General features: G+C 50.5%; 1 protein-coding gene and 2 non-coding genes across 3 annotated transcripts; all 3 read right to left on the reverse strand.

The window, feature by feature from the left end:
- Window positions 1-8,019: 8,019 nt before the first annotated feature.
- Window positions 8,020-8,155, reverse strand: LOC115350799. Its single transcript, XR_003926622.1, has one exon. It is a non-coding gene; the product is annotated as a small nucleolar RNA SNORA31 (small nucleolar RNA).
- A 755-nt stretch (window positions 8,156-8,910) lies between these two features.
- On the reverse strand, window positions 8,911-13,143 carry TPT1 (tumor protein, translationally-controlled 1). Its single transcript, XM_030036324.1, has 6 exons — window positions 12,965-13,143; window positions 12,610-12,683; window positions 12,006-12,196; window positions 11,167-11,272; window positions 10,557-10,673; window positions 8,911-9,137 (listed from the first exon to the last, which is right to left on the reverse strand). The coding sequence occupies exons 1-6, from the start codon at window positions 12,990-12,992 to the stop codon at window positions 9,135-9,137; spliced, it is 519 nt and encodes a 172-aa protein (XP_029892184.1). The 5' UTR covers window positions 12,993-13,143; the 3' UTR covers window positions 8,911-9,134.
- Window positions 9,203-9,332, reverse strand: LOC115350798. The gene has a single exon (XR_003926621.1). It is a non-coding gene; the product is annotated as a small nucleolar RNA SNORA31 (small nucleolar RNA).
- Window positions 13,144-13,422: the final 279 nt, after the last annotated feature.

Below are 13,422 nucleotides of genomic sequence, written 5' to 3' on the forward strand. Positions count from 1 at the left end.
CTGGGCTCCTCTGCTGCGTTCATGTCCTATTTGAGCAGCTAAGGTACCTAGAAAGTCTAGGTCAGCTTCTCCCTTGTGTTGCTCTTCACGTGATCTTCTCAAACCATGCAGGACAATGCCGTGCAATCCTGATTTAGTAGTGTTGTAATTCAGTGCCACAAGTAAAAATGACTGTGCCATTTCAGATGGGAAATGTTACCTTTAGTGGGATTGCCAGCAGGATTAGCTTAGCAGGAAGGTATTTTGGATCTGCTTGTATTTTTGGTTTCATGTGAGTATACTGCTTCCCAATTTGTCTTCAGTTGAGAGGGACATAATCAGTCAGCATGAAAAGCCAGAAGATCTAAGTAGGTATGTTATTGATCTGCAGAGTGCCTTTGGACAGGGTGAATAGGCTCTACTTAGGAGCAATGCAAAGTGTACCGAGCACACCATTTTTTCTGGGGTTTATATTTTTTACAAAAAAACTGATCTTAATGGGCATCATTAAAAACATGGAGAGTGCCAGAAGTAAACGAGCAGTGGAGTTTTCAACCAACGAGCAATAGAAAGGTTGAGGAAAGCCAAGGTGCCCTGGTTCACTTGCAGCCTTCTCTGGAGTAGCACCAGTTTTCAAGGTAAAATGGGGAATGGGACAGTGAGGAAACTCCATTTCAAAAAATGGAACTAAGAAACGGAACTAGGAAACACTATGCCAGGATAAACTAAGAAAAGATACCCAGTGGACAGTCCAGAAGCCAGGCAGCTCGTGAAGCACTTTTATATCTGCTTCCTGCATTATTTTAAAGGCTTTCTAGCTTGTTAGGGTGCCACTGGAATTTCAGCCCCCAAAGCAGCCACAAAATCCATGTGGCATGAGAGAAGGGCACAGCGAGCCCACAGAGATGCTGACCTAGGGGATGAAAGCTGCTCTCCTGTGCCAACACCAGGACCTGTGCCGTGCGCTCAAGGACTCTGCTGGCTCCTGCCGGGTGGGAGCGCGAGGTAAAGATGGAGGTGGATTTGTTAGGTGCCGTCGGCAGGTCATCATCCAGCCCGCAGCCAAGCCACGGGGTCTTGCAGCACAAAGTGCCCTAGAGGCAGACGCGGCGGGGTTAGACACGCTGCCGTGGGCCCCGTATTCTCCCTTCTGCAGTAGCTGAAGGCACTGCGAGACCGGTCAAACTGCATGCGAGGCTGCGATAATGATTCAGCATTCGCGGCAACCTCATTTGGATCCAGCACGTAATAACCAGCAAAAACTCTCCAGCTCTGCTCCGCTTGTTCTGCAAGGGGACCTTGGGCAACTGCTGTTAGCAGGATTGCCATCTCCCGAAAGAGAGGAGGAGGAGGAGGCTTGTAGGCGTTCGAGTCTGATTCCCCGGCCCCCACATTTGGATTAATTTAAACTCTGAACTCTCAGCAGTGATGAACACCGATTCCCTGCTGGTCTTCCCATGTGCTGCCGTCTCTGCTCGCTGCTCAACTCTGCTTGTGCAGATGTTCTTGAAAGTTAGCGGCCGAAACATTGGTCCACAAGCGGGTCCCATAGGCACAAGCAGAAGTATCAATGTGCTAAATGCCATTAAATGAGATTAAAAGCGTATCTACACTCTAGCATTATTTCTCCCAAATGACCAGTTCTTTGAATCATCAGAACTTTCATACTGAGGAAGGCCAGGCGGTACCGGCACGGACCTGAGCCGATGCAAGGCGGCAGCGATGAGACATCCCCACGGCAGTGGGCTGGGAGTGGGTGAGATGGTGCGTGCCTGGAGGCTGGATTTGAACCCAGCATGGGACAGGCTGGTCCCAGCGCTGCCGTGCTCCGCTCCCGGCCAGCTCATGGCTCTAAGGAAAAAGACATTTTGGTGCTGGAGCGTGTCCAGAGAAGGGCAACGAAGCTGGTGAAGGGTCTGGAGCACAAGTCTTATGAGGAGCAGCTGAGGGAACTGGGGTTGTTTAGCCTGGAGAAAAGGAGGCTGAGGGGAGACCTTATCACTCTCTACACCCACCTGAAAGGAGGTGGTAGCGAGGTGGGTGCTGGTCTCTTCTATCAAGTAACAAGCAATAGCACAAGGGGAAATGGCCTCAAGTTGCATCAGGGGAAGTTTAGATTGGATATTAGGAAAAATTTCTTTACTGAAAGGGTTGTCAGGCATTGGAACAGGCTGCCCAGGGAAGTGGTGGAGTCACCATCCCTGGAGGTGTTCAAAAAACACGTAGACGTGGCACTTTAGGACATGGTTTAACGGGCATGGTGGTGTTGGGTTGACAGTTGGACTCGATGATCTTAGAGATCTTTTCCAAACTTAATGACTCTAAGTCTTCCCAGGGGCCAGGAATAACTTCCCAGCTGAGTCCCAGTTGGACTTGGTGATCCTCATGGGTCCCTTCCAACTCGAGATATTCTATGATTCGAAACATCTGCCTGCCTCCTCGCCGCCCTGCCTGGAGGCTGCCGGTGGGACAGGCAGGACTGCCAGAGGCATGGGAACAGAAAGCACCACGTGTGAATATCGGCTGCGGGCCGGCAGAAAGTTCCGTGGCTACGAGGCCTCTGCTGCTGACGCCGCGTCTTTGACACAGAGCTCGGAGTGGGACCGCAGCTCACTAGCTGCTGTGATCCCAGTGGATGCTCCCTAAATGTCGTCCGTGCTTTGAGTCAGCTACGTATCGTCTTCCCCAGCTGCTTGGACTTGGCTCCAGCCAAACGTACCTCCTGCGTGTGTCAGCTGTGCCCACCCACGTTCACGTGTCCCTGTCACCAGGATGGCATTTTCATTAGTCACTGGATTTATTGACTCCTAACAAATCATTTTTCTCGCTAACGCGCTACCGGAGCAGACCATTGCTCCAGGCTCACCTGGAGGATTGCTCTGCTTCTTGGGCTTTTCAAAGAGCTGCGGCTGGGTACAACCCGCCCCGTGTCTCATACCGGTGGCAGGACCGAAGGACTCTTTCTTGGCCCCTCTAACCAAGACGCTGTCTGGCTACCAGGCTGCGGGGTCAGCCTTTCTCGGGGAGTGTTTAATTATTTGCACAAGGATGACAAAGTCCAATGGGAAAGATCAAAAAACGCCCTTTCCAGAAAAGCTCAGCACCCAGTGCTGCAGCAGGCGTCTTAAGGTTCACATCTCTTGTCTGGCTGAAGAAGGTCAAACTCTTCCACCTTCAGCTCTCTCATCAAACTCAAAAAATTTTTCAGTTCATTGCATTTTGGAATAAGGAATCGGTAAATACTTTTGGATGGGAAACAAGGGGCACCTGTAAACCAGAGGGGTCAATGAACGCAGGTGCATTGAGCATCGCTTCAGCTCACCGCACCCAGGGCTTGTCTGATGAGCGAGATTCGAGCACCAGCAGCTGAACTTCCAGCAACCCTGTTCTCCTGCCCAGCTCGGCAAACCTCACTGCAAGGAGCTGCTTGGTACCGGTCTTAGGAGTACCTCAGCCAAAATGCCTTCCCTGGAGAAGTGCAGCCACGTGAGAGGGGTGTTACACAGGGGTTTGGGCTTTTGCAGCCAGTATGTTTGCAATTACAGGGAAATACATAGAAGGGAGAAGCTCCAGTAGTGGGGTTTCAAACTTGAAAGGAGAAGAACAATTGTTTTGTTTTTCCCTCTACTCCATTAACTAGTTTTACCTCTGGAGCCTATTCTTGGAATTGGGATTTCCATGGGGACCTGAACACCTCCAGCAGACGGGGAAGGCTTTCAGACGGATAACCAAGTACCGAGCACCAGAGGAACAGGCAAGGGCAAAGAACTGATTAAAAGCCATGAAGGAAACGATGGAGAGTCCTTCCTCAGCCACCTGGGCCTGCGCCTGCACCCATCCAGCTGCCCCCACCAGTCTGCGGTGGGAGAGCTGATAGCACTGGGGGAGGGAAATGAGACCAGCCCTCCCTGGGCTTCACAGATCTAATTCAAGGTCTTTCTTTTTCTTCCAGAGAGGCTCACATAAAACCCACCACGGACTCCTGAAAAGCCTCCCTCTATCACCCGGCCAAGCCCAGCCTCGGGAAGAGACTATTTAAACTCCAGCGATGGGAGATGCTGCAAGCACCGAGGGCTGCATCTGTGCGGGGTCCACCAGCCTGAGCACCCCAAGATTTTCCTCCGGCGCATCCTTCCCAAAGCTGCCCGACCCGCCGTGAGCGAGCTGGCCGTGAACACGAAACCCTTCTACTTGCGGGCAGCTGCTATCTTGCCCGTTCAGCTTAAAAATCAAGTGGGTTTATGGGGGTCAAAGCACTCTTTGCCCCACCATGCCAGGTGAACCGGACAGCACAGACTGCCAGGAGGTGATTGCCAGGCTGCGGCAGCCAAAGCCGATGGGTGAAGGGCTGCACCGAGCCCCTTAAACGCCTTTTTTGTGGGCAGCTTGACCAAGCGCCAGCAGCTGCAGGCACTTTCATGGCTGCAGCCCACAGAGCCCTTGAACCAGACTATTCCAGTAGCAGCAGTGGGGTTTTGCTAGCTGAGCATCCACAGCGAGCCGGGAGGGAGCACCCAGCTTGACGTGGCCTTTTCTCGACTACTCTATTACAAAGAATTTGGGAAGCTAATCCTTAAATCCATTCCGGACATCTAATTTTTTTGGACAATCCCTATAAAAATCAAACGGCTGCATTGCTTGGGCAGGGCTGCCGGCATGCCCGCACCTTGCCGAGGATGGGAGGGAATGGGGCTGCTCTCCGAAATGCCAGCAGTGCTTCCTCCCACCGCTGCTGGTCGCTCCCAGGATATCGGGAGGGCTGCAGAGAAATGATTGCTCAGCATTTTTCTCACCGCGTTCAGCCGCTGCCTCGTTGGCGAGGTTGGTATCACACACCAAAATAGTCTAAAAAGGCCTCCTAGGGTGTTTGGCTCCTTTCTGCCAGGAGTGGAAGGTGATGAATGCAGCTCTAATGGCTCAAAAACACCCAGCAGCTACACACATCCTCAACAACATCCTGCTGCCCTCCTGTAGAACACACTTCCAGGATCACCAGCATTTGCTGGCACCCAAAAAAAGCTTCCCAAGCCCTGGCCATGGCCACTTGGCTGTGATCTTTGCACAACAGCTTCCAGCTGCAGCTTCAACCAAAAGGCAGCCAAGGCCCAGGGACCACAAACCAGCACGGTTGTGCTCCTGGCAATGGATTTTGGGCTGTTTATAGCAAAGACTTTCAGGCTTGGCTAGTTGTTTTTTTTCCTCTCCTACTGAAACATTTATCTCTGAGCTAAATGAACACGGTGTTTAACTGCTGCTCTCCCGCTGTGGGCTAGCGCTGACATGGAGATTTACTTGCTGGCTGGTGCAGGGTAAAACATCCCAGTTTACAACAGCCGCATCCCAGGGAAGCAGCTGCGGAGCTGAAGCGCAGCCAGAGGTCCGTGGGAGTGGAGGGAGGCGTCTTACCTGCTCCAAGCCAGCAGCAGCATGCAAGAAAACAGAGATATCTTGATGCAGATACTATTGCTGTTTAATAAAAACATCGTCCCTAGACAGCTGTCACCAAAAACACTGCCAGGACTGCAGCGGGCCAGCCTGAGCCAGCTCAACAGAGACTTGCTAAGGGAAGGAAGCAAGTTGCAGCTTTTTTAAAAAAATTTTTTTTTTCCTACAGCTTATTTGAAAAATAATCTAATTTTACTTCTCTGACAACAACCATGTCCTAAGCTTACAGTAAATCCCTCCTGGCCTTGAGCTAAACCAAGTGGGAAAAAAAAAAACGCAAACCAGAACAAACCCAACTCTGTTCCCTACATCCATTCATTTTCCTTTTGCTCTGGCATCCACCTGGGCTCTGGCATCCACCCCCTGCCCACGCTGAGCGGGCAAAGCCAAGGGATGGAGCCGGGCTGGCTCAGCCGGGTACCCAAGAGGGGGCAGTGGGGGTATCCAGCTCTCCGTGGCCCCACCAGCACCTCTCCCAGCACCCATCCGGAGCAGCAAAACTGAGACAAACAGGGAGAGCAGTGGGGTGGGATGGTGAAAGGCCAAGGGGACAGTGGGACACGTGCCCAGCACAGTAGCTGCTTCCTCCAGCCCCAAGACATCACTCCCTTAACCACAAAAGTAAGAAAACTAAAAAGGGAGGGTTTTTTCCCCTCTTTCTAAGCAATCAGCTTCCTTCCCCTGCCAGCAGCCGGCTCATGGCGGGTGCAGGAGCCGCCTCCTGGCCCCGTGCCGGCAGAGGAAAGGTTTCTACCCAGCCGCTTAACCCACTCCATGAGGCTCAGGAGGAAAAGCTATTTGGATCCTTCTCAGCTCCACAGCCCTTCCAGCCACGGAAAATGTCTTTCCAGGAATGCGAGATACGAGCCTGATAAGCACATTTTAAAACAAGATGGGGAGAGGTTTTAAAACTGTCCTTCAGTTCAGGCTGTGTTTAAGCAGCACTAGGATAAGTTGTTATGATGGGGGATTTTTATCAATTTAGCAACTCCAAAGCTGTAGCATTACAGTAGTATAAAGCCTTGCCTTCTCAAATCACTTCAGCTGTGCAGCCCCAGAAAACAGCTGCTTGAAATGACGAGGGGCCAGAAGAGGAGGAATTGGGTTACAAGGAAGTACTCTGACTTCATTTCCAACTCGGAGTTGCGTCATGGACTGTTGACAAGTCCATTTACTAGCCACAGGCCTCCCACTTCACAGTATGTGGCAACTCCCAAGGCAAGGAGCTGGATCCCAACTTTCCCTCGCCCTACCTCAGCTACCACAGCAGCTCCTCAGCTTGTCACTGCCACGGTCCTTCCCTGCCATCAAGTGGGGTTTAACCTCTCCTCCCTGGTGCCTGGACACCAGAGAGCGGCAAGACTTGCCCCTTTCCCCCGAGAAACTGAAGGCAGCGATACATTTTTGGGAAGCATGGCACAGCCAGCAGTGAAACCCCTTCTCTTGCAGCTGGCTGGAGACAAACAGAACAAAATCCTGCATCTCAAGAGCCTTTGAACTGACACTTTCCTACAACAGGCTGAAGGGAGACTTCCCATCAGAGGCTCTGCCGTGCAGAAAAGCGTAAGAGATGGAGAGGAGCACGCAACCCACTAGTTAGGCATGTTTGCACACACCAATTAAGTATCCCAATTAGCCTGGAGTACAGACAGGATGGCACGCAATAAGCCATCCAACCCAACAGCAAGGCGTAACTCACCAAGCAGCCAGGCAGGGGGGAGAAGAGCTGTTTTCACTCCCACATACCAGCTCCCCTCAGTTTTAAACACTTTTGAGTCACTGGAGGCGGCAGCCAGGGGTATTAGAGGCTGCATGGGCGTACAAGCACTGCCCTGCCCACGCTAACCTTACTCCACTGAGAAGCAAAAAGTCTCAAGCTAAGCAAGTGCTTACTCTCCTCTTCCTTTAAGGCTCCCTGTTTTTAACAAAGATGCAACAGGAAGGGTAAGAAAACATCCTCACCTGGCCCCGTTAAACAAACGCTCTGCAAGGAAAGCCAGAGTTGGCTCACAGTGATTTTATTTAGGCTTTGAACCTGCTTCCCTGCCTTTCAGCCCTGTTGGGTGAAGGCAGAGCAACACTCATTTACATTGCTCAGATTACACCAAAATTGTACCTCAGCCATAAGCACAGCTGGCCCACGACCCTTTCTTGGGAAAGCTAAAAAAACAAAACAAGCTATGTAAATGAAGTTCCCATAGAACTAAAATAAGGTGTGTTTAAACCAGACAGGAACCTCTGAGATAACTAGGGCACACTCCACCCCCACCTCTGCAGACACTCTCTCCCTCCTCCCAGCCTGCTGCCGCATCTATCTCAGCCCTCCGGCACCAAGGACCAAAAACTGACACAAGACTGCAAAAATGCCAACAAAATTCTGACATGGAAGCCTGAGGCCTCAGAGATCAACAGCTGGCAAGAGTGGGTCATGCCCTCCCCTTTCAGGCACCTTAACCTCCCGTACCTCTGCCATCACTGCAGTAAGAAGAGTTAATGATTTACAGCCCAAGGCAACAACCCTGGTGGGGCACACACCTCTGCCTTGTCAGCAGTGACATAAACCCCCTTAGCCCCAGCCGGGGCTCTGCGAAGGCGTTTTGTGTTCCTTTATTCAATCCAGACTGCCATGAGATCAGACAGGTAGAAAGCGCAAGGAACCTGTTACTGTTGCATCTCAGCAAGAACCAGAAAAGCAACAGCTGTTTGCCTCAGGTCTGTCAAACAGATGTGTTTCCTAACAGGCAACGCAGCAGGAACAGTGAAGTTATAAAGGCTCAGGTAAGGCTCAAGCCCAGACACGCACCTGCCTTGTGGTAAGCCTAGGACAGGGCTAGGCCATTCTGACATTTCTCTCACCAAGAAGTACAAAAAACCCAAAAATCCTGCAGCTTGACTGAGTTCTACTTAGTCTGCTCCTGAACAGCTGTCAAATACAAAGGAGCTAGTACCACAGCCGGCCTGTGTTGGAAAACCTAGTAATTTCACCCTCTCCCCGCAATGTTCCCAGTACCTGGGCTCAGAGAGAGTGCTGGTGTTAAGACTCCTGCTCCATCCATCCTCCTACCTTGATCCTGAAGTCATACTACAACTGAGGACAGACTCAAGTGTCCTTGTCTGACAAAGAAGCTCAGCTTGAACAGCACCAATTCCATTCTGGGTTTGGTTTTGTTTGTTTTTTTTTTTTTTTTAATTAATTTCGGTATCTCTTCCAGAGGCAAGTCTCTGTGCAAGCATGAAAGATGAAGGTGGTCCACTCCATTACGATGACATTTCTTGGGCTTTGCCTTATTGACCTCAGCCTGCTCTTGCACTCCAACGCCACAGGTAGAAACCACGTGAAGTCTGGCTGGAGACAGTCAAGTTGTGGTGCGCTAGGACCAGGCTATACTAGTGACAGTACCAGATCCTTGGACAAACACCTTGCTGCAACGTCTCCTGCAAGTCACCTTAAGAAACACACTATAGACCAAAAGGCATCACCTAGAATGGGTTTAAATGAGTTTTATTTTAGACAACCTACATGACAGATGTTTGGTTTTTTCTTTTAAAACAATGCCTCCACTCCAAATCAGGGTCAAAATAAGTGAATAAAGCTCAAGATGACATCAGTCCAGTTGTTAGACATTGCCGATTCCTGGTGTTGTGCCGATGAAGAAGAAACAGCAGCCAGCTATGAAGACAAGTGATCCAAAACCATACTGTTTGATTTGTTACTGAAACAAGAGTAGCAAGTGTTAGTTCAAGGTCATGACAGTCACGCTACGTTTCTACAACTTATTTGTGTATTCCCTAATTCAATCTGAGCTGCCACAGTCAGGCAGGCAGAAAGCGCAAGGAAATTATTTTTGCATCTTAGTGCAAACCAGAGAGCAACAGGAAGAGTGCTCATGGTCTATCAGAGGATGCTGATCATTTTTATAATTGTACAGAGCAACTGGCATCAGCTGCCGAGCAAGCCAGGCAAGATACTCATTCACACCCTTTTTGCTTGACACACCAAGTTCCAGAGTTCCTCTCAAGTAAGAGCACATCCTAAACAAGTACTAAAGCTTACAATGTACGTGCTATCTCTTGCAACAGCTGTACCAAGAAGCTGGAACAGTTTTTTTGCCCACTGGAACACCCTGCTACAATTCTTTTACTCCATCTTGAAGCTAATGGAGTTACACATCCAAAAGGTCTGTCCAAGTAGGGGAGATGCACACAAGCTTCTGCTCCGAGGAGGCACCTTCCAGGTGACTATCTGTTCTAGGGCCCAGGACACACAGGAGGTGGTGTGCCTGTTTTGGCCAATAAAAGGCTTCCTTTAGTTGGGCCACTGCTCTGCTCTAGAAGTTGGTTCATCTTTACATGACTTTCATACCAGCAAGCCTGCAAGAGGCTTTACAGATAAATTTAGCTGGCTATAAACAGGCTTCGTAAGTCTACAATGACTGGGCAAAGCAATTGGTGATCCCACACGGCTAGTCTGCAGTGAATTCCACGGCTCCCCGAATAAGCCAAAAAATGCAAGTGTTGGGGTCCAAATACTGTTTTGTTGCAGCCACATTCCAAGATAAGAGTAGTTAAAGATAAAGCAGACCACAGGAGCTGTCTGAGCTCAGGCAGTTGGAGATTCCAGATAGAATAAGGTTAAGCACTCGGCCAACTATTACCGTGTTCCCAAATTTAGGGCAATATTTAAACAGACAGTTCTCACATAACAAAGTAAGGGCATCGCATTAAGTGAAAGAAGATGGAACGTGACCATGTAAGGTACTTCAGAATTAACCCCCACAAGAGGGATCCAGAGCAGAAGTGCTCCATTTCAAAGGACACTGTCCTTCATCTAATAGTTTAAAACCATTACCAATTACACACATCTCTCCAAGGCAATTCTTTCTGCATTTCTCAGCCATTAAGTCACCATGAATCATTGCAGTGAAACTATGTCCCCTTTGAATAGTGTACAGGGGAAGCTTCAGCCACTTTATGTAACACGAAGCAGCAATTAGGCTGTACTTACATGAACTTTAAGTTTTTAGACTGGCAGCTACTGTTCAACTTTAAGAGGGATACGACAGAACAAGTGATGCATTGAAAGAGCTAATCACGTAGTTAGGCACATTCATCCAATTCAGGTCAGTACTTACACATTTCTCGATTTCTAAGCCATCCTTAAAGAAAATCATATACGGGGTCACACCATCCTCACGGAAATCCAGGAGAGCCACCATACCATCTGGATTCATGTTCTCTCCTACAAAGAACTTCAGAGAAATGTGTTACTGAGACATTTAATGAGCTATTACCAGAAGAAAGTGCCTTTTTATACAAACAACCTGTAACTTCTCCAAGTTCAGTTTAAAAGCCCCCCTGACCAGCTGCAGGATTTTGCTTTCTGCAGCTTGTCCATTTCAGTACCATGTAACTTCACCACACTGCTATGAACAGCAGAGTAAGACACAGCAGGGGCCAAAGTGATCCATCTTTCAAGTCTTTAACTCCACAGTTCCTAAATGGTGGCAAGTGCAAATGTAGCTAGCTACAAGCATGGCAAGCTGAAATGACATCCCCAAACACCTAAGTCTTTTGCTATTTCTCCTCCCTGACTCTCAGAGCCCCTAATACTCTCAGAGAAGGGCAAGTTAGGTGTCCTCACAACAGGAGCCCTCAAAACTCTCAACAAGCTGGTTCATCTGCTGAACTAATCACAGTTTGCATCACTGCAATACTGCTATAAGGAGACGTAAGTTTCATTACCTGGTAGTTTTTGAAGTTAGCAAGGATGTGTTTGATTTGTTCTGCAGCCCCTGTCATGAAAGGCTTTACTCTCTCTGGCTTGTGTTCCTCAAGTCTGGCTTTGATTCTGGAAGGAAAAAGAAAAAAGCTCCGAAAACATGTTCTAGCTTATGTAACCTCACTGTGCAGCAACACACTGTAACAGAAAGAGTTACTAGCAGTCAAACTGTTTGATTTTGCTGCCCCTCCCCCGCTCAAAGCCCCCCCACTTTTAACTTATTTTTGCTAATGAATTAGCAGAACAGTGCCTGCCACTCCTATCAAGCTCATTTTACTTGTAGGCTAGTGGTAGACAAGAATTAGCAAGCCATTTTCACAGCATCAAGAGCACCACCAGTATCACAAAGTGTTTGTTTTCACCTTTAATACTAACCCACTGAACCACGAGTAGCAGAAACTAGACCTTAAATTAGCAAAAAGTTCCATTCACACATACTATTTTCAGACATTTAAACTGTCAAGTTAGAAAAGCTTCAGGAAGCTTTTCTTCGCCACCTCACTCCCTTCCACATGAATGTTTGGCACAGAGAAATCCAAAAGAAAACAGCAAGGTTACAAATAATATCCAAAGCACGTGATCAGGTCCTCTGCCCCAGCCAAGATAAACTTAGATATTCCAGTATCAATTCTTTAGACCTCCAGTTTTGCCAAGTATTAAGACATTACTGCAGTTCACAGCCAGTTTGGCACTTGTACCAGAACTAACACCTACAAGGAATAAAGTTCAACGCCGTTTTTAAAATCTCAGCAGCCTAAAAATTTTGCAATCCCATTTGAAGAAAAAGCCTACCAACACTTACGCTTTCATGTAGTCCTTGATGTACTTCTTGTAGGACTCTTTTGTAAAGCTGGTTTCCTGAAGGTGGTGGTTTATTACTATATCAACACCAGTTATGACCGTGGCTTCTGTTCCATCTCCCTCAGGACCTTCAGCAGAGGCATTGCCACCAATTAGAGAGTCATCAATTTGACCCTCTGTCCTGGTGACCATCTAGATTTAGAGACATCAAAAAACTTAACGGCTCTGCAAAAATCTTAACGCTACCGCTCTTACACATCTATGACCTGACGGCAGGGCATGACTTCAGAGCCACAGTTAAGCGCAAGGAACCCGACTGCAGCCTGAGCACAGATTTCTTAAGCCAGGCTCCTCTCCCGGTGCCCGACCGAAGCTTCGTTACACCGCCGGTGCTCTACTCCGGCCTGGCTGCCCCGTGCCCTCTCACGCCTGACAGCAGCCGGCCCTGCCCCGGCCACAGGCGCCAGGCCGTGGTGAATCCGCCCCTCTCGGACCTCCAGCAGCGAAGCCAACCCCCGAATCCTACCTCCACGCAGCAACCGGGCCCCGAGTCCCCCGCATGCCTCCCTCTCCCTCCCCGGGGGGGGGGCGGGCGGGTCACTCACCTTCCCCTCCACTTCCAGGCACAGGCCGTTCGCCACTTCCCGGATCTTGTAGATGTCGGAAAACATCTCGTCCTCTGTGAGGAGGAAGGGCGGGCGGGGGACACACACACACACAAGACACACAGGTCAGCCTCCGACCTCCGCCTCCCCGGGCCGGCCCTCGGCCGCCTTCCCCTCAGCCGCCTTCCCCTCAGCCCCGCCGCCCGTACTGCACATGCGCGGCAGCACCAGGCCCAGCGGCCGGGCGCAGGCCGCGGCCAAGCGCTTCTCTCCCCCCCCCCCCCCCCGCCCTCGACCGACTAAACCACCGAGCGCCCGGCTTCCCCCCCCCCCTCCCCGCGCCGTCAATCCTTACGGCTGATGCAGTCCCGGTAGATGATCATGGCGGCGGGAAGGGAAGTGGGGGGGAAAGAAGGGTGTTTTGTGGTGATTTAGCGGCGGCGGCGGCGGGTCTCTGCGCAGCGACCCGAGAGCTGGGCGGGAGCGAGGCGGAAAGGGCCGAGTCAGCGCCTGCCGGGTGCTCATATAGCGGGCACGTCGCGGCGCGTCATCGCGCATGCGCGCCCGCCCGCCGCGCGGCGCCCTCGCGCGGCCGTTTGGGCGGGAAGGCGGTTGGCGGCGTTCGCCACCAACCGCCTTCCCGCCCAAACGGCCGCGCGAGGGCGCCGCGCGAGCCGCCCTCCCCTCACAGAGCCGGCGAAGCGGGCGTCCCTCTTTCCCCTCAGCCGAGGAGGGTAGAGGGGGCTGTAATCTTTTAACTCCAGCTCTGGCACAACCTTGAGGGTTGTTTTTTTTTTTTCTGTGAGGAGAAAC

This window comes from Aquila chrysaetos, chromosome 14 (genome assembly GCF_900496995.4).
Source record: "Aquila chrysaetos chrysaetos chromosome 14, bAquChr1.4, whole genome shotgun sequence".
In the NCBI taxonomy this organism is placed as follows: Eukaryota; Metazoa; Chordata; class Aves; order Accipitriformes; family Accipitridae; genus Aquila; species Aquila chrysaetos.